Here is a 20700-nt window from a genome sequence, read left to right as displayed (position 1 = left end):
TTGACATTCTACTCTATATATAACCCGCTTCCTGGAAGAGAGGAGGTAAGGACTGGTCGATAACTCGCTGCCTTGTGACAAATGGTCAATTAAGATTGCCTGAATAAGGAATGCCCTGAGGTGAAAGGGTTAATGACAGGTCAATCTGTGTTTCGAACAGACAGTCAACACTGAATGTAACCAGGAACTGGGAAGCTCCTTCTGATAAGAAAGCACAGCTATAGACGTGATGACTCAAGAAGTGTGATCAATGTTGTGGATGAAGGGGTCCAGAGGATCATTAGCAATGTCATATCAGAACCTTCACAAGACAGGAAATCCTAGAAAAATTCAACTTCAGGATTCGTCAGTAGCAGAACTCTCAGAGAACAACACTGCGCAAAGACTAAACCCTAGACATCCAGAGGCAGACGCTGTTGGTTGGAATTGTAGCTCAATTCCACCATTAAATTGTGAGACTTAACTCGCTTGCTTGAGGGGTCTCATTTTGGCCGCAACATGCAGCAAAGTTTAAGTGATGGTTTTCGACTTTGATTGTCTGGTGAGATTTTTGAATACAGAGCCCAATTAAAGGTGGCTTGTGGTACTTTACACAAACAACAGGGGATTCGCAAGGAAGGCAATGAAGGAGCCTGGGATATGTTTTCATAGAATGATTCTGAGAGTGTGATTTATGTCAGGCTGTTGCTTCTCCAGTCTAGGAGAAACCCGGCCAAATTTTGTCACCAGCGTCGGATGTTGGTCAGCGGGTTAGAGACAATAAGGACAGATGCTGGAAGCCAAAGTCAATTGAATGTAGAGCTGGAAAAGCAGGTCAGACAGCATCCAAGGAGTGGGGACAGTTAGTGTTTCGGGCCGAAACCCTTCGTCAGGACATGGGAGCGGAGCCCAGAAATAAATAGAGCGAGGGTGGTGGGGTGGGGGGAAGGGTAGGTGGGATGAAGATAGGTGGACGGAGGTGGGGGTTCATTGTGATTGGTCAGTGGGAAGGGTGGAGCAGATAGATGAGCAGGTAGATGGACAGGTTAGGTCAGGTCAGGAGGGGAAGGGCTGGATATCGGGATAAGGTGGAGGGGTTTTGAAGCTGGTGAAGTCAATGTTAAGACAATTGGGCTCTAAGCTCCCGAGGCAAAACATGAGGTGTTGTTCTTCCAGTTTAAGTTTGGCCTCACTCTGAGGAGGCCAAGGATGGACATGTCACCAGGGGAATGGGAGGGGGAGTTTTTAAACTGGTTGGTCAGTGGGGCCTTGCAAGGTCAAGTTTGTGGCGGTTTCTGCTGCCATTCGGTCTGTCTGTATTTTTTTTTGAGCAGTTTGATACAAGTGAGTGTCTTCCTTGGCCAGCAGGGGCAGTTAAGAGTCAACCACATTTGCTGTGGGTCTGAAGTCACGTGCAGGCCAGACCAGGTAAGGATGGCAGATTGCCTTCCCAAAAGGACATTAGTGGTATCAGATGGCTTTTTAATCATTCTTCAGGATTGTAGAAGAATCACCGGGCTCGAAACATTAAGACAGCCTTCTGTCACAGTTTCCTCCAGCAATTTCTGCTTTAGTTTCGGATCTCCAGCATCCACAAAACTTTGTTTCATTCTAGGGTTTTTAGTCACTTTTAATTCATCGCTGAACATCTTAGTCCAGATCTTTTTTCTTTAGATCAAAAATTTGACCGTTAGCCATGAATTTGGATTCCCAGAGAAATACCAGAGTCTCTGGATTACTAGACCAGTGACAACACCATCATGCGACCTCCTCCCCTATGAACATATTTCTCAAAGCTGCTTTTAGAGTCACAGCAATTAATAGCCGTGCTTTGTCTTAATTCCAAGATCCCTGAGTCCAACTTTGCCTCAAAGGTGAATTTATTGACCAAAGTCAGAGAGAAAAGAAAAAGGCAACAATTCAGAGTTAGGTGTTACATAAAATTTTGACTTTGTTTTCTAACAATCCCTAAATTCAATGCAGTTATTTGATTCATTAGGCATTCGAGCAGGGAGACTTTGCTATTTGTCAAATACTCAGTGTGGAAACGTCAACATTTCATTTGCCACACCCAGTCAGCAAATACTTTTAAACAGGCGCTTGGGAATTAAAGGGGAGGCTGCAGTGAAGGTTCTGATTGCTGGGATGAAGCTGAGGACTGGCCTTTTCCCTCTGATGTTTAGAGGACTGGGAGCTGATCTCAGTTATACATAACAAGAGGGGATGTGGTATGTTTCTGACTGGGGAGCTCAGAACTCAGCTATAGTCACACGGCTAGGGCTCGGCCATGTCAGAATGAGATGAGGGGAAATTTGGTGGCACAGTGGGTTAGCACCGCTGCCTCACAGCTGCAGGAACCAGGGTTTGATTCCACCCTCAGGCAGCTGTCTGTGTGGAGTTTGCACATTGTCCCCGTGTCTGCGTGGGTTTCCTTCGGGTTCCTCCCACAGTCACAAAGATGTGCAGGTTGGGTGGAGTAGAATCATAGAATCCCTACAGCCGTTCGGCCCATCAAGTTACACTAACCTTCTGAAGAGCATCCCACCCTTACCCTATCCCTGTAACCCCATATTTAATCCTATAGCTAATCCAGCTAACCTTCACATATTGGCCGTGCTAAAGGCTAGGTGCGTTAGCCATGGGGAAATGTGGGGATGGAGTAAGGGACTGGGGCTAGGGCTGGGTGGGATGCACTTTAGAGAGTTGGTACAGACTTGATGGCCTGAAAGGCCTTTTTCCACACTGTAGAGATTCTATGGAATTACTTCCCTCAGAGGGATATGGACCAGTGGAGTTCTCGACCCCAAAAAACTGCGGACTGTTGAGCATATTCCAAATAGAGTGTGGTTGGTGTTTGGATACAAAAGCAATGTTGTATAGCTGTACATTTGTAAGATATGGGCAGCACAGGCTCAGTTCAAGGGACTCATCATTTAGAACTGAAATGAGAAAAAAATTGACTTCATTTAAAGGGTTGTGAATCTATTCGGTTGTCTACTTGAGAGTAGCATGGATACTCCATAGAGTCGTAGACCCATGCAGCATGTAAAGAGACCATTCGGTCTAACTAGTCCTTGCCAACCAAATTTCCCAAACTAAACTCGTCCCACTTGCCTGTATTTGGCCCATATCCCTCTAAATCTTTCCAATTCATGTACCTGTCCAAATGTCTTTTAAATATTGTAACCGTACCTTTTAAATATTGTAACCATACCTGTATCCACCACTTCCCCTGGCAGCACATTCCACACACGAACCACCCTCTGTGTGGAAAAAGTTGCCCCTCAGGTCCCTTTGAAATCTTTCTCCTCTCACGTTAAAAATATGCCCCCCGAGTTTTGAACTCCAGTGGCCTGGGGAAAAGACCTTTGCTATTCACCTTATTTGTGCCCCTCACGATTTTATAAAGCTCTATAAGGTCACCCCTCAACCTCCCGTGCGCCAATGAAAAATGTCCCAGCCTATCCAGCCTACCTGGAAAACACAAACCCTCCAGTCTCAGCAACATTCAGGTAAACCTTTTCCTGAACCTTCTCCAGTTAAGTAATATCTTTCCTACGTCATGTCTCAGTCTTGACGTTGAGTCTGGAGGATATGGATTCAAATCCTAGAGACTTGAGTACAGCAGTCTGAGGTCTCACACTCAAGTGCAGTACTGACAAAGAGGGTGCCACTGTTGGAGGTGTCAGCTTTTCAATAAGACACGAAACCTATGCTCTCTCTCCACCCTTTCACTTGGGTATAACGAAATCTCATGGCACTATTTTGAAGGAGAGCATGAAAATTTTCCCCTGCCAATATTTTGTCCTGCAATTGACATCAGTGAAAAAGGATGAACTGGCTATTGTCAATCGCTGCTTTTGCAGCAGCCACATCTCATGAAACAATTTCTTTTTATTCGTTCACAGGATTAGGGCATCATTGGCTGGACTAGCGTTTACTGCTCATCCTTAATGCTCAGAGAGCATTAAGAGTTCAACCACATTTCACTGAAAGTCTTTAAGTTTGGCACAGGAACAGTCTCAGGGAGTCAAGGCACATGGGGAATGGGCAAGTCAGGAGTGTGATGGACTGTTCCCCACTTGTCTGGATGGGTGCAGCTCCAATAACACTCTCAAGAGGTTCAACACCATCCAGGACAAAGTAACCCACTGGATTGGCACCACATCCACAAGCATCCACTCCCTCCACCACCGACGCTCAGTAGCAGCGGTGTGTACTATCTACAAGATGCACTGCAGAAAGTCACTCTTAGCACTTTCCAAGCCTAGACAACTTCCACCCAGAAAGACATGGATGCCGGATACATGGGACCACCACCTCCTGCAGGGTCCCTTTTAAGCCATTCACCATCCTGACTTGGAAATATATCGCCGTTCCTTCACTGTCGCCGGGTCCAAATCCTGGAATTCCCTCCCTGAGGGAATTTTGGTCAACCCACAGCAGGAGGACTGCAGCGGTTCAAGAAGGCAGCTCACCCCCACCTTCTCAAGGGGGCAACTAGGGTCGGGCAATAAATGCTGGGCCCAGCCAGCGACGCCCACATCCCACAAGTGAGCAAATTAAAAGAAGTCTGAGAAAGGCCATGCCGGTGTTCAGTAACCTAGCTCAACGGGCTGAATGGTCTTCTGTTGCTTACAACACTTGTATTCTTGTGTGTTACACTAGCCAGGTTGAAGGAGCGCAGGCCAAGTAGAGGGAGTGTGCTAAAAAACGTACTGCAACGATGGAGGCTGTTTGGCCCAGCAAGCCTTGTGCTGGCCTATTGACAGAAATGTCGAGAACCTCACTTAATGAAGCAAAGCAGTCTATAGTCCTTGGCTCTAGTAACATGGCGATGCCAGGCATGCTGCTAAACAAAGATTTGAGTGACAGAACAAGATAGGAGAGGCTGAATGGCCTCCTCCTGTTCCTCTTTCCCATCACAGGCCAGCGCAAGGAGGAAACCGGACTCCATCCAGGAGCGAAAACGAAAAGTGGCCCTCCTGCAGCCTTAACTCGCAGGAAAGCCACCACCAAACATCGAATAAATCCTCACTGCAAAGCTGTGGGAACATTTTAATCGGGAAATGGTTCTTTTCCCAGAAAACAAGAGCAGGAGAGAGTCAGGAGGTCAGTGCTTTGCAGAGGATCCTAGCCACATGATCGCTGATAGGATTACCAGGGTTGTGTGAACTAGTTTATTCGGCAATGCAACTTGACACAGGCGGTGACAATCATGTACATTGTTTCACTGTTCCCACAGTAACGCATTCCTCTTTTATTTAATCCACACAGTGTAGATCTTCACCCTGTGATAGGATTGACTGCAGACTACTCCAGGTTCCTCCTTCAGTCTCACAGTTTGCACGCCCCCCAGTGTCGGGACAGTGTAGGGTCTTCCTCTGAAGACCCTAGTTCCTCCTGTCGTCAGTGTTTAGCAAACACTCCACTCCCTTTCAGCCTCCGCGTGTAGGCAAATGGGTTTGCGGAGGTTCAGAGTCTGCAAGGTGTGTGTGCAGCACAATGATCCCTGTCAGAGGGTCAGTGCTGAGGGAGTGCCGCACTGTCAGAGGGTCAGTGCTGAGGGAGTGCCGCACTGTCAGAGGGTCAGTACTGAGGGAGTGCCGCACTGTCAGAGGGTCAGTAGTGAGGGAGTGCCGCACTGTCAGAGGGTCAGTACTGAGGGAGTGCCGCACTGTCGGAGCAGCAGGTCTGAGGGCCCACAGCATTGTTGGAGGGAATTTGGTACTTTACCTGTAACGTTCCTGTTCTGGTCATGGAGAACTCCACGATGATGTTTTGTGGTGCAGACATGATGTGCTGATTGGCTTGTTTCTGTGCTGTATCTTTTCTATGCTTCTCTGGGTCAATACTGAGTGAGTACTGCAATGTCATCGGTTCACCCCAGCAGTTACAAAAAGTACAGTGACAATGCTTCAATAAAATACCTCATTATTTGAGAAGGACTGTGTCCTATCCCGGTAACATCAAAATGCACTGTATAATTGTATTTGTTTGTACAAAATGGTCTTTGTTTCTCACTAGCCAGGTTTTAGACATACCAGTCTGGACTGGGAGCTGTACCTGTAGGCTCTGGATGTGTGGTTGTGGACTGACATTATTCTCAATGTGATATCTATCCCTTCCTTATACTTTGGTTCTCACTGGTTACAAAGCTTGTTTTGTCCCAGACCAGACCAACTAACTCACAACAACAGTCTCCAGGTAAGGCAAGGAGGCAGGTCTGAATCCCTACCCCAGGCCTGGTGTCGGGGGAATCTTCTGGCTGTGACACAGCCCATTGGTTCCACAACCCCTTTTCCCCGTTCCATAGTAGGCTCACTGATAAAGTGTCACGACCCAACTTCAGGCCACCCCACAGCACCTTGTGACCAATGAAGTATGTTTTGTCTCTGTTGTCGTCAAATTGTGCACAGCAAGATCCCACAAAGCAGCATGAGCTATTGAGCAGACCATTTCTTTTAGATGCTGGTTGAAGTTTGATTATGGGGTAGGGTGCCTTCCTTCAAAGATTTATGTCTGCTCAAGAGGACAGTTTGGACTTGGGGATCTATTGGAGAGACAGGACTTGTGACAGAGCTGCAGCTAGCGAGTGCTTCCCAACATTTATCCCCATGGACCATATGGTTTTGGTGCGAGATACGAACCCAGAGCCTTCTGACTTTGAGACAATAATTCTACTCGCTGCATCACAGCCAACTCCCATCATCAATGACATGCAACGCCCCTTTGTATTGTCCCAGTGTGTCTCCTTGGAGGTCCAGAATGATGCATACATAGGGAACTTCAGTCCACATCCAGCCTCAGAGCTAGATTTTCATTTTTCACATATCTTTTTTTTTATTTCAAAAATATACTTTAAAAAAAATCTTAGTCACAAATGTAGTTTGGTTCTGTACAGTAGCATTTTAACTAAACAAATAAATATTTGAGTTTGACCCTTATCCCAGCAGACCAAAGATATCTCTTACACATACAAGACCATATTAACATACATTGAGGCACTGAGTGGGTCCGATAACTGAGTGGACCCCCCCATTTAACTTTAGCAGGAAGACCTCAGACGGTGGTCTTTCCCCACTGCCCCGGGTGGCAGCTGCCCCAAGTTTTAGTGCATCCCTCAGTATGTAGTCCTGGGCCTTGGAATGTGCCAGTCTGCAACATGCAGTCAGGGTCAACTCCTTGTTCTGCAGAACAAAGAGCATCTTTCACCGAGTTGATGGTCCTCCAGTCGATATTTGTCTCGGTGTGCATCCCAGGGAACAGACCGTCGAGCACAGAGCCCCTATATCATCTACTGTTCCTTGTTTTTTTACCCATTGACTATGTCTCCAAAGTGGGGTGAAATGTGCAGGGCACTGCAGCCTGTTCCTGGTGACTTTCTGCATTAGTGACCGCCAGTGGTGTGTTCACCCAAGCACACGTTTTCTCCCTCACTGTCTGGAAAATCATTGGGACAGAGGTGCTGGCAGATAATTCCACTGCATCACGCCGCTCTGGCCCAGCCCACATATGGGCTACTCAGTCAAGTCAGCTTGCTGAGTACAGAGCAGAGGTGACAACCGTCTGGATAGATCAGTATTTAATCAGGCAGTGAGGCACTGAGCCAGTAAATATGCATTGTTCTGCAATGTATCTGCTCTGGGAATGTTTTACAGGGATAGTGCAGACAGAGCTTTACTTTAGCGACCACTAACTTCCCTGGGAGTGTTTGATGGGACGGACAGTGTAGAGGAAGCTCTGACTTTATATCTAACCCTGCGCTGACCCTGCTCTGGGAATGTTTGATGGGGACAGTGAAGAGGAAGCTGTGCTCTGTATCTAACCCTGTGCTGTCCCTGCCCTTGGGAGTGTTTGGTGGGGACAATATTTTGGAAGCTTTCCTTTCAGTTTAAAAAGAGTAGAGGACGTTTATTTTCAGTATGAAGTAGTTGAGGAAGCTTTACTTTCAGTTTAAAAGTGTAGAAAGAGCTTTGCTCTGTATCTAACCTCATGCTCTACCTGTCCTAGCAATAGATGATGGGAACAATGGTCGGGAGCTTTAATTTGCTCCAAAGAGTAGAGAGAACTTTAGCTTCTATTTAAAAGTGGAGAACCCTTACCTATATTTAAGAGTAGAGAGAGCTTTACCTTTTGTTTAAAAGAGTCGAAAAAATTACTTTTTGTTTGAAAGAGTAGAGGTAACGTTACTCTGTATCCAACCCAGTGCTTTATCTCTCCTGGGAGTGTTTGACGGGACCAGTGTCAAGGAAGCCTTAATTTCAGTTTAAAAGAGTAGAGGGAGCTTCACTTCGCGTTGAATTGTGCTTTGCATAACCTAGGAGTGTTTGATTTACTCTACGTCAAACACATCAATGCGATGACCCTGGAGTGCTTCAATGTGCTCTATATATAGATGCAGTGTTCTAGGTAACCGGAGGGAGGTACACTGTGTGCCTGCCTGTGCAAGAGTGAGAACGCATTGAGTCCTGGCGGAAAAGCTGCAGCGTGTGGCGTGAAGGATCAAGCAGGACTGAGCCAGCCCTGAAACCAACAACAAAATGAATCCTCTCGCCTGTGCTGCAATTGAGAGAGAGGACTGAAGGCATGTGTACAGCTGCAACCCCAGGATGAGCCAGCTCGGTAAAACGAGGGCAGAATCAGGTGCTCAAAAGAAGGCAAGCGTGTCTCTAACTGTTTTTTTTTTTGTTATTATTGTTCAATTCTCTTCAAAACAATGCGCGGCTTGCTAATTCCAAAACAAACAAACACACAAAAAAACAGCGCTTGTCCTTGTGGCTAAATCCCATTAATAAGGGTTCACGTTCAGGTTGTGGACTGTTGAACTTAGAGCTTATTATCCTAATGATGCATCTTTTGCAACTTCTGATAATCTACTTTCATGGAGTTAATATTGAGCTGGGGATCTGGGCACCGAAATATCCTACTCTTAGAAACAGCCAGCATGGGATCGTAACATTTTTTTTTTCCGTTGTGAGTGCGTGCTGGTGGTTTATTTAACGTCCCCAGATGAATCCTGGAGTTCTTGGCATTTGAATCTGCGGGTTGGCAGATTGCTTTCTCGAATGTAATCACAACGTTGTATCAATCCCCTTCATCTGGAGCTGAACTTGCGCAGCCGGAGGAAAGCGGGCCATTGCAACGTTCATGTTGAACTGCGAAGTTTTGCAGCAGTTCTGCCCTGAAGGATTAATCATCTGGAAATAGGAGTTCGGACAACAGGAGCCGAGCAGTTTAACTATTTGCTTTACTTGATGTCAGTTTGATGTTTTTTTTTGTTTAGTCAACACTGCAGATGCCAGGTTGTCACAGATGATGAAAATTGGAAATACAACCAGGCACCTGCAATGGTGACTAAGAATGAACAAATTGACATCAAATTCTGTCCATTCCCTGTTTAGGGGAAGAAATCTGCTGCACTTGCCTTTTGCCTACGTGTGACTCAGAATTGCTATGTCACTGAAGGAGGCTATTCAGCCCATCATGCCCAGATTATTTCCTACCAATCTCCGACTTACTCCCCGTATCCCTGCACACCAGTCCTGCCCAAGTAACCATCTAGTGGCCCTCTTGAATGCCTCAATTGCACCTGCCAGGCCACATTTCCAGGCAGTGCACTCCCACCCCTCACCGCTTGCTGAGCGAAAAATTTTTTGTCGTCTCCTGCTTGCTTTGCTTGCACGTTGAATCTATGCCCTCTCGTTCTTTCCTCCGTAAGGAGCGGAGGCAGCTTCTCCCTGTCTACACCGTCCGGTCCGCTCAAGGCCGCAATCAAATCTCCCCTCAGTCATCTTCTCTGCAATGGAAACAGTCGCAAGGTCTTCGATCTAACCTGGTAACTGAAGACTCCAGTTCCACAGCAATGTGGTGGGCTCTTACCTCCCCTCCCAATGGCCTAGTGAGCCACTCCATTATCACAAAGGCCGACTAGGTATGAGTGATAACAATGTGCTGGCCTGACCAGCAATATCCACATCTCCACTAATTGTTTTGAAGGGACATTAGTCTTTGGCCACTTGTGATGGTTGGGAATGTAAAGCTGGAGAATTGCATCACTAGTGAGTGAAAGTGAGTTAGATCATAGAATCCCTACAGTGTGGAAAGAGGACATTCAGCCCATTGAGTCTACAACGACCCTCCGAAGAGCATCCTCCTGTAACCCTGCATTTCCCACGGCTAACCCACCTAGTCTGCACATCCCTGGATACTATAGGCAATTTAGCATGGCCGATCTGCGTAACTTGCTCATAAGAGTCATAAAACCGTATAGCCTGCGCCGGCCTAATTAGTCAAGTCCCACTTGTCAGCATTTGGCCCATATCCCTCTCAACCTTATACTAAGAAAACGAAAAGAACTGTGGATGCTGCAAATCAGAAACGAAAACAGAAGTTGCTGGAAAAGCTCAGCAGGTCTGGCAGCATCTGTGAAGGGAAGTCAGAGTTAACGTTTCTGGTCCAGTGATCCTTCCTCGGAACCGTTCTAAGGAAGGGCCACTGGACCTGAAACGTTAACTCTGATTTCCTTTCACGGATGTTGCCAGACCTGCTGAGCTTTTCCAGCAACTTCTGTTTTTGTCCCTCTAAACCCTTTCTATTCATGTACCCATCCAGATGCCTTTTAAATGTTGTAATTGTACCAGCCTCCACCACTTCCTCTGTCAGCTCGTTCCATGCACGCACCACCCTCTACGCATGAAAATATTGCCCCTTAGGTCTCTTTTAAATCCTTTCCTCTCACCTTAAACCTATGGCCTCTAGTTTTGGACTCCCCTACCCTGGGGATATAGGTTTGGCTATTCACCTTATCTATGCCCCTCATGGTTTCATAAATCTCTATAAGGTCACCCCTCAGACTCTGACGGTCCAGGGAAAATAGCCCCAGCCTTCAGGCATTTTTGGACTGTGAGGGCAAAACCCCAGAGGAAACCCACGCAGAAACAGGGAGAATGTGCAAACTCCACACACAGACAGCCACCTGAGGCTGGAATCGAACCCAGATCCCTGGCGCTGTGAGGCAGCAGTGTTAACCACTGATCCACTATGCCGATCAAACGGGGCTATGACTTCAAGGCTCATTTTTCACGAGCCTGAGAAGCGTGAGCCTTTAACCTTTTTTGTTTTGCATTCATCGGTGAACTAGCAAGAGGAAAAACAGAGTGCGATCGTTTTGATGGTTGTGAGGGTGTAACTTCCTTGGCTGCAGAGTGGCTTGTTTGTTAAGTAAACATGAAAGAGTGAGGAATGGATGGTGGCGTGTTTAGGGCGTTTCCTGCTCAGGTTAGTAGCGCGTCAGTCTGAATTGGTGCCACCACAGTCACACAATTTCATTTTATGAGCAGGCAGCAATGCCTACAGTGGAAGGTGGTAGTGGAAGGCATTAGTGGTAATACTCACGGACTGACAATCCAGAACCCGAGGTCAATCCTTCGGGGATGTGAATTTCCCTGTGGAAGACGGTGGAGTTTGAATTCAGTTAGCATGTCTGGAATAAAGAGCTGGCCTTACGTTACCAATGTTGATTGCTAGCCAAACCCTATCTAGTTTAGGGGTGGTGATGGCCTACTGGTATTATCGCTGGCCTGTTAATCCAGAGAGCCAGATAATGTTCTGGGGACCCGGGTTCAAATCTAGCCACAGCAGATGGTGGAATTGTGAATCCAATAAATATCTGGAATTAAGAATCTAATGATGACAGTGAATTGATAGTTGAGGGGAAAAACCCATCTGGTTCACTAATGTCCTTTAGGGAAGGAAACTGCCATCCTTACCCGGTCTGGCCTACATGTGACTCAGAACCCATAGGAATGTTGTTGACTCTTAACTGCCCTCTGGGCAATTAGGGATGGGCAATAAATGCTGCCCTAGCCAGCGATGCCCTCATCCCGTGAATGAATAAGGTTCACTAATGTCTTTCAGGAAATGGAAATCTGCCATCCTTACCTCCATGTAACTCCAAGCCCACACAGCAACATGGTTAACTCTTAACTGCACCCCACTCCCTGGGCGATTAAGGATAGCTGATAAATGCTGGCCTAGCCCATATTCCCTGAATTATTAATTTTTTTTAAGAAAAGCCGTGACTTGAATGCTCCTGTAATTGAAGATCGCCCCTCCAACATCCGTCCTATTCACTGAGTAAGCTTCCTCTCTATTGAACACGATGAGCAGTTACCTTCACCACTGCATGACCTTATCGAGCCACCTCCCTACTCCTTATAACACCCTGTTCCCCCTCCGCACCACAGGGTTGTTTCCAGCCTCTGGACCCTCCCTCTGGTTTTGAGAACCCTCCTGCTAGCAAGCCAATTGAAGTATTCCAAATTATGAAGGATCCCTTTTCCATAACTTTTTCATGCAATATGGGGGCATCACTGGCTGAACCCACATTTATTGCCCGTCTCCATTGTCGTTGAGAAAATGGTGATGAGCTATCTCCTTGAACGGCTATAATCTGTGTAGTGTAGCTCACACAGCAACGATGGCAGGGAGTGAGTTCCAGGATTCTGATAGTGAAGGCACAGATACATAGTTCAAAGTCCAAGCAATGTGTGGTGGTAATATCACTCAGCTAGTAATCCCGAGCCCCGGGCTAATGTTCTTGGGACACCAGTTTGAATCTTACTGTAGTAAATGGAGTAGTTTGTATTCAAGAAAGTGTCTGGGACACAAAATTAACTTCAGGGTGATATGTCCCTGCTGACAGTTGCTGTACAAACCCATCTGGTTCACTCATGTCCTTTCCTGGATCTACCATCCTTACCAGGCCTGGACTCCATGTGACTTCAGACCCGCAGCAATGTGTGCTTGACTGATTATCTCAGGGATTGGTAATAAAAAAATAGCAGGAGCAATATATGCTGGCCTTTCCGGCCCCCACCAACATCCCACAAATTCACCCATGCTACCCCTATGGTTGACACGGTGGCTCAGTGGTTAGCGCTGCTGCCTCACAGAGTCAGGGATCTAGGTTCTATTCCAACCTCGGGCAACTGTCTGTGTGGAGTTTGCACGTTCTCCCTGGGTTTCCTCTGGGTACTCTGGTTTCCTCCCGCCGTCCAAAGATGTGTAGGGTAGGGTGGATTGGCCATGCTAAATTGTCTCAGTGTTCAGGGATGTGCAGGTTAGGGTGGATTAGCCATCAGAAATGCAGGGTTACAGGGATGGGTTGGGGCTGGGTGGGATGCTCTTCGGAGGGTCAGTGGGCTGAATGGCCTGCTTCCATACTATCAGGATTCTTGCCCTGGTCGATGGGAGAGGTTATGGGTTTGGAAGGTTTGCTAAAGAAGCCTTGGTGAGTTGGCAGAGCGCCTTGTAGATGCTGCACCCTTGGATGGCAATGGTAGAGGGAATGAATGCTGATGGGGTACCAATCAAAGCAGGGCTGCTTTGCCTTAGAGTGTACCCAGTTCCAGGCAACCTGGCTGCATTCTATCGAGATTGGACAGCTCTTCGAAAGAGCTGGCAGGGATGAAGGGGGCTGAATGGCCTCTTTCTGACCTGTCTCAAGGCTACCTTTTAAAACCCGCTTTCTCCTGGCCGCTATGTGTGAAGCAGCCTTGTTGAGTCAAACTTCCCAGTCGAACAGTGAGCAGGGGAAGTCTCTGAGTCCAGTCCTAAGGGGCTGTGGATCAGGGGCGGCATGCCTCCACCGCAGCACCTGAGCATCTTCACCATCCCCGGAGAGGTCAAAACCAGAATATATCAACAACTGGCCAATGTATCGGGCTGCTAAAGTAGGGAAATGGCCAGAGGATTGGCTCCTTCAGAAAGTTGACCAGGTTTTTGGTTCGAAGGTGCGCACTCTGAAGAGTGTCTTGCAGAAAGAGAGAAGGGCAGAGAGGAGACAAGAGGTAGAAACCGCGGCACAGGAAGAGGCCGTTCAACCCATCTTGTGGATGCTGGCTGATACCACACAGTGCAGCAGAAGCAGGAAATGGATACATCACCACATTTGTAGCGGCAGCATAGTGGGGGATTGGGTCAGACTGGGAAGGGGGAGGAGATGGCTGAAGAATGAGGGAGAGGTCGCAGAGGGTGAGAGCATTGGTTTCCAGAATATACGATTGTGAGGAATCGACGCTACGTTAGGTCAGTTAGTGCCTCAAAGCCTGCTCCATTCCTCAACAAGAACGTGGCTGATCTCTCCCTCAATCCACCGACGTACAGTCACAACCCCCATCTCTTGATTATTTTCGTTTCAAAATATACTCAAAGATGGAGTGTCCATCGCTGTCTGGAGTAGAGAGTTCCGGAAGGTCATCATGCAGAGAGCGGTGGGTGTGTGGAATGCGCTGCCGGCAGTGGTAGTGGAGTCAGATACTTTAGAGACTTTTAAGCGACTCTTGGATAGGCACATGGAGGATAGTAAAATGTAGAGTATGCAGGGTAGATTGATCTTAATAGGATAATAGATCGTCACAACATCGTGGGCCGAAGAGCCTGTACTGTGCTGTACTGTTCTTTCTTCTTAAGCTGGAGTTAGGCTCCTGGGCCGGGGCCCATCTGCTCTGACTGCTTTTCTTTTCTTTCCTTTTATTTTTCGTTTACTTACCTTTTGCCTTGAGCCTGGATGGCATCGGCAGCAGTAGAGACCCCCAGCGCGGACTCGAGCGGGCCCCCTACTCACTTCTCCGGGGCGAGCGTGGCTTCAGAATCAGCAGGTGCCACATCGACGGGAGGCGATATCGGGGTGAGGTAGGCCCCGCGGCAAACAAACTTGGCGCCAGAGGATCAGCCACGTCGTTGCTTGTTGTCTCCGGCCCGCTGGTGATGGTGAAGGAGCGATGGCGGAAGGGCATCATGACCGCACTGGGCCCAGCGGCAAAGAGACGCGATTCTGACATCAATGGAACTGGCACAAGGGGTGGCGGAAGAGAGTCGGCCCAGCGGCAGAAGGTGGAGCCTGAAGAGCCTGACTTCTATGTACAGTGTAGATGGTGGCGAAGGACGGATGGCAGCGAAGGACGGGTCGCAGATATCGTTGATGATGAGCTGGCTCAGGACCGATGCACTGTCTTTAAGCTCCAACTTTATATTTTCCTTCTTATTCTTAAAACTATTCAAAATGGCGCCGGGCCCTGTTGACACGGAAAAGCTGTTTCTCCCCCACTGTAAAATACACGTGACAATGACATCAGTTATCAGTGACTCCATTTAGTGAAGATATTTCTCACCCTCTCATAGAATCCCTACAGTGTGGAAACAGGCCCTTTGGCCCAACAAGTCCACACCGACCCTCAGAGCATCCCACCCAGACCCATGCCCAAACCCACCCAATCTACACATCCCTGGACACTATGGGTCAATTTAGTACAGCCAGTCCACCTAGCCTGCATATCTTTGGACTGTGGGAGGAAACTGGAGCACCCGGAGGAAACCCACGCAGACAAGACTGGCAAAGATTGTCTTTAGTCAACAGGGACAGAGGAGATCAGGAGTCGCGCAATGATATCTGAACGGAAATGAGGGAAGACTTGTTTAAGGGAGGCGATAATACCAGTTGACTCGCAATCCAGACAGCCAGGCTAATGCTAATGGGTGCAGAGTGTTCAATTCCCTACCACGTTAGCTGGTGGAATTTGAACTCAATTAATTATTTAACTTACAAGTGAATCTTACTGATGAGCTGAGTGGGTCAAGTATTAATCACCATAAATGACACTGTTTCAACTGCTGACGCGCAGTAGCGTAGAATCCCTACAGTGTGGAAGGAAGCCATTCGGCCCATCAGAAGACCATCCCAACCGCACCCATCCCGCAAACCTGCATTTCTCATGTCTAACCCACCTATCCTGCACACCCCTGAACACGACAGGGCAATTTAGCATGGCCAGTCCACCCTAACCTGCACATCTTTGGACTGTGGCAGGAAACCGGAGCACCCGGAGGAAATCCACGCAGGCACGGGGAGAATGTGCAAACTCCACACAGACAGTTACCCGAGGGTGGAATCAAACCTGGGTCCCTGGTGCTGCGAGGCAGCAGTGCTAACCACTGAGCCACCGTGCCCCCACAAAATGTTTGAAATGCAGAAAAATAAAAGTGAAAATAAAAGTGAAAAATAATACAGGTGAAGGGAAAAAGTGGAATAATTGGCTTTATATTGTGTATGCGTATGGGCGTTTTTGAGAAAAGCTGCAAGGTGAGACTGCGCAGTTGCAACTAGTTGTCAGTTGGTGTCAGTACAAACCCATCTGGTTCACTAGTTCCATTTCTGATGAAGGGTCAAGTCCCGAAACGTCAGCCTTCCTGCTCCTATGATGCTGCTTGGTCTGCTGTGTTCATCCAGCTCTGCACCTTGTTGTCTCGGATTCTCCAGCATCTGCAGTTCCTACTATCTCTGGTTCACTAGTGTCTCTTAGAGAAGGAAATCCACTAGCCTGACCGGGTCTGGAGTATATGAAACTTATAGCTGCCCCTGAAATAGCAAGGCAAGTCCCTCAGTTCAACAGTTGTAAAGGATGGACAATGAAGTGTGGCTTTGTTGCTGCACTCATGGTTTTATTTTATTCTCTCATGGGACATGGACGACGCTAGCTGGGCCCAGCATTTCTTACCGTCCCTAGTTGCCCCTTTGAGAAGGTGGTAGTGAGCTGCGTTCTTGAACCGCTGCAGTCCACCTGCTGTAGGTAGACTCTCCATGCCCTTAGGGAGGGAATTCCAGGATTTTGACCCAGGAAGCGTGATATATTTCCAAGTCAGGATGGTGAGTGGCTCGGAAGGGAACTTGCAGGGTGGTGGTGTTTCCATGTATCTGCTGCCCTTCTCCTTCCAGCTGGAAGTGGTCGCGGGTTTGGAAGGTGCTGTCTACAGATCTTTGGTGAATTTCTGCGGTGCAGCTTGTAGATAGTACACACTGCTGCAACTGAGCTTCGGTGGGGGAGGGAGTGAATGCTTGTGGATGTGGTGCCAATCAAGCGGGATGCTTTGTTCTGGATGGTGTCAAGCTTTTTGAGTGTTGTTGGAGCTGCACCCATCCAGGCAAGTGGGGAGTATTCCATCCCACTCCTGACTTGTGCCTTGCAGATGGTGGACAGGTTTTGAGGTTAGGACTGATGGGTGACTCATTGATGGGTTACAATGCAGAAGAAGGCTATTTGGCTCATCATGTGTGCATGGGAAAGGTCAGGAGATTGGCATGGAGAATGTCAGTAAAGTGGGAATTAAAAGCTAACAAAGAATTGGATAAGGATCTCAGGAACAAGGGGCGAGGAGGGTGGATAATAGTGCAGAGAAGTCTTGGCAGTAGACAGGAAATGCAGGAGATTGTCACCATCTTGAACTGGGTGTCAAAAATACATACAGCCTTAGCACTATCATGAAGACACAGTCAAAAGTAAAGATGCCACCTATAAATTAACCTGGAATGGGCTAAAGGGAATTAGCATTTCATGTTACGCTGCACCTGGGTCGTAATGAAAATTGAAGGTGAATGACAGAATGACTGTTCGTTACCATTGGATACGTATTATCCAAGCCCCAGTTTCTGATCAACATCCTGGGGGTTATCATTGACCAGAAACTTAACTGGATTCACCATCTACAAGGCACAAGTCAGGAGTGTGATGGAATACTCCCCATTTGCCTGGATGGGTGCAGCTGCAACAACATTCGAGAAGCTTGATACCATCCAGGACAAAGCAGCCCGCTTGATTGGCACCACATCCACAAGCATCCCCTCCCTCCACCACCGATGCTCAGTAGCAGCAGTGTGTACCATCTGCAACAATTCACTGTAGAAATTCACCAAGGATCCTCAGACAGTGCCTTCCAAACCCACGACCACTTCCATCTAGAAGGACAAGGGCAGCATATACATATGAACACCACCCCCTGCAAGTTCCCCTCCAAGCCACTCACCATCCTGATTTGGAAATATATCGCTGTTCCTTCACTGTCGCTGGGTCCAAATCCTGGAATTCCCTCTCTAATGGCTTTGTGGGTCAACCCACAGCAGGAGGACTGCAGCGGTTCAAGAAGGCAGCTCACCCCCACCTTCTCAAGGGGGCAACTAGGGATGGGCAATAAATGCTGGGCCCAGCCGGCGACACCCATATCCCACAAATAAATAAAGAAAATATCCATGGTCTATTTATACCCAGTTCAGTTTTTGAAAGGGGCCTAAAACAGTGGCTGCATTGACCTGACAACAGGGACAAACTAGGAATAATGTGAATACATAATATCTCCTTTTAGATTTGTCTGTGAACAGATGAGCCTTTAAAGAATCCACATAGCAGAAACATGGCAATAACAAGGCCAGTTTTTGCCTCTGTATTAACTGTGGCAAAGTCTGGAATGAGAACGATCCTGGGGAATAAGGGCTGGCACATTTGCCAATCCTCGAGGGCACACCCACCCCCAGCAGAGATTTCGGATGTTTTGCTGCTTAAAGTTGTTCATTTGCAAAACAGATTGACCTTCTGGTCATGCTCCCTCTGCTGTTTGGCCGAGCACAGTGCAGCCACAACAACAACTTGCCTTTATGTAGTGCCATTAGCACAAACAAGCATCAGTATCATCGAGTGAAGTCTTGCGCTGAGCCGTGACAGAAGGTGTTGTTGTAATTAACCAGAGATCTTTGAGCCTCACTGTTTTTACAAATAAAACATTAAGGTTCAAAGGTCTTTAGCTAATTACAGAAAGTGCAAATCCCACTTCCAACACTCTGATCCCCTTGACTGAGCTCACTGTAAGCTCTGGAATTCCCTCCACTTCCTCCTTTCAACTGTTCCTTAATACCTGACTTAACACCATAACATAGGAGTAGGCCATTCGGCCCCTCTGCCACTCAGTAGGATCGTCCTGACCTGATATACCCCACATCTGCTTTCCTGCCCTTTTCCCCTTGATTCCCCGACAGATTAAGAATCTATCTGTCTCAGCCTTAAATATGCACAAGGACTCTTCCCTCACAGCTCTCTGTGGCAAGGAGTTCCAAAGACTCATAATCCTCTGAGAGAAGAAATTCCTTCACACCTCAGTCTTGAATTGGTGCCCCTTAGTTCTGAGACTATGCCCTCTGCTCCTAGACTCTCCCATGATCTCGTTGAAACACATATGATTCTTGACTTGTTAAATGCTGAGAAGGCATTTCATGGAAATCACCTTTCATTCTTCTAAACTCCAACGAGTAGAGCCCCTCTTCCACCTGCCCAAATTGTCCCTTTTTAAAATAGCCGCCTGGTTATACATCTCCTGGGAAGAGACTTGCCACATTTTACAGTGTTACAGTGCTATGTAATGCAAGCTGTTGTGTTGTACTCGATCAGAATTCGAGGATGAGTCCTCAGATTAAGGTGTAACTGGACAGGTCGTACCAGGCTGTGTTTACCTCTTGCAACTATCCTTCACTCCCCTTCAGTTGCCAGCCAGCTGACTGGAGCTTGCTTCTCTTTAGCATGTTTTTTTTTTAAAACAGCTGAAGGTAGATGTGAAGCATTTCAGACTACAAGCTCTGCAGATGAATTTTCCACAGACTTTGCTTTGACGCTCAGTCCTGGGGCTGATCGTTTAGCTCCTACTTCAGTTGTAGCCTTACAGGTAAACACAACGAGGAATGAGAAATAATGATAGGCCCCGTGAAAAGACTCAGGGTATCAGATTCCTTCTACTATCCCAGGATGTCTCAAAGCACTTCATAACCTGGGAAGTTATGTCCCCATTGTTAGCCACTAACAGTCCCCATTAACAGCTATTCAGCCTCCCAGCCAGATCGTTATCAACTCCTTTGTCTGTCCAACTGCTCTTCTCTCTCTTTGGGCTCTATCCCCACCTATTGTTTACTCCTTACCCCCTTCCCCTACCCTATCTTCTGCAATATAAACCAACATTTTTCCCAACTACCATCAATTCGGAGGAAGGCTCACCAGACCCGAAACGTTAACTCTGATTTCTCCTTCACAGATGCTGCCAGACCTGCTGAGCTTTTCCAGCAACTTCTGTTTTTGTTCCTGATTTACAGCATCCGCAGTTCTTTCGGTTTTTATGGCCTGGGAAGCGTTTTCTTTCCCCGAGGTGTTGTAATGTAGAAAATTCTGAATGATTTCTGAAGAAGGGTCCAGACCCAAAACGTCAGCTTTCTTGCTCCTCTGATGCTGCTTGGCCTGCTGTGTTCATCCAGCTCTACACCTTGTTATCATCAAAGACCCTTCCCACTCCAGTTATAATCTCTTCCAACCTCTTCTGTCGGGCAGAGGTACAAAAGTTGAAACACACGTACTGACAGATTCAAGAACAGCTTTTTCCCCAGGCTTCTGAATGGACCTCTCAAATTTTAAATGTTAATGTCGATCTTGCTCTCTGTGCACCTTCTCTGCAACCGTAACATTGTATTCCTCGCTCCGTTCTATTGCCCTAATGCACTTTGTGTGGTATGATCTGCCTGTACTGCTCACAAACCAAAACTTCTCACTGTACCTAGGTACATGTGACAATTAAGAATCAAATCAAAAAAATCAAATCAAATCAAAAGTGAAAAGAGGTACAATGCATAACGACAACAGATTGAGGTTTAGGTGAGGCATTGGCCCAGTGGGATTATCGCTGGACTGTTAATCCAGCGACCCAGATAATGTTCTGGGGAGAGATATTCGGTACTGCAGATGCTGGAGAATCTGAGATAAAAAGCTGTAGAGCTGGATGAACACAGCAGGCCAAGCAGCATCAGAGGAGCAGGAAGGCTGATGTTTCGGGCCTAGACCCTTCTTCAGAAATAGG

General features: G+C 47.3%; 1 protein-coding gene across 3 annotated transcripts in view; it reads left to right on the top strand.

The window, feature by feature from the left end:
- Positions 1–20700, top strand: part of LOC109919061 (ral guanine nucleotide dissociation stimulator-like) — a 166219-nt gene that overhangs the window by 27093 nt on the left and 118426 nt on the right. The window contains exon 1 of one of the 3 annotated variants that reach the window (XM_048616538.1): positions 8378–8639. The exons of the other annotated variants lie outside the window; for them this stretch is intronic. Within the exon in view, the coding sequence (XP_048472495.1) occupies positions 8592–8639 (48 nt within the window). The 5' untranslated portion in view covers positions 8378–8591. Of the gene's footprint in view, positions 1–8377; positions 8640–20700 lie in introns of those variants that run through there. 3 annotated transcript variants of the gene reach the window in all.

The sequence above is a fragment of the Rhincodon typus genome, chromosome 35 (genome assembly GCF_021869965.1).
Source record: "Rhincodon typus isolate 14 chromosome 35, sRhiTyp1.1, whole genome shotgun sequence".
NCBI lineage: Eukaryota > Metazoa > Chordata > Chondrichthyes > Orectolobiformes > Rhincodontidae > Rhincodon > Rhincodon typus.
This window is presented reverse-complemented; position numbering and strand designations above follow the sequence as displayed.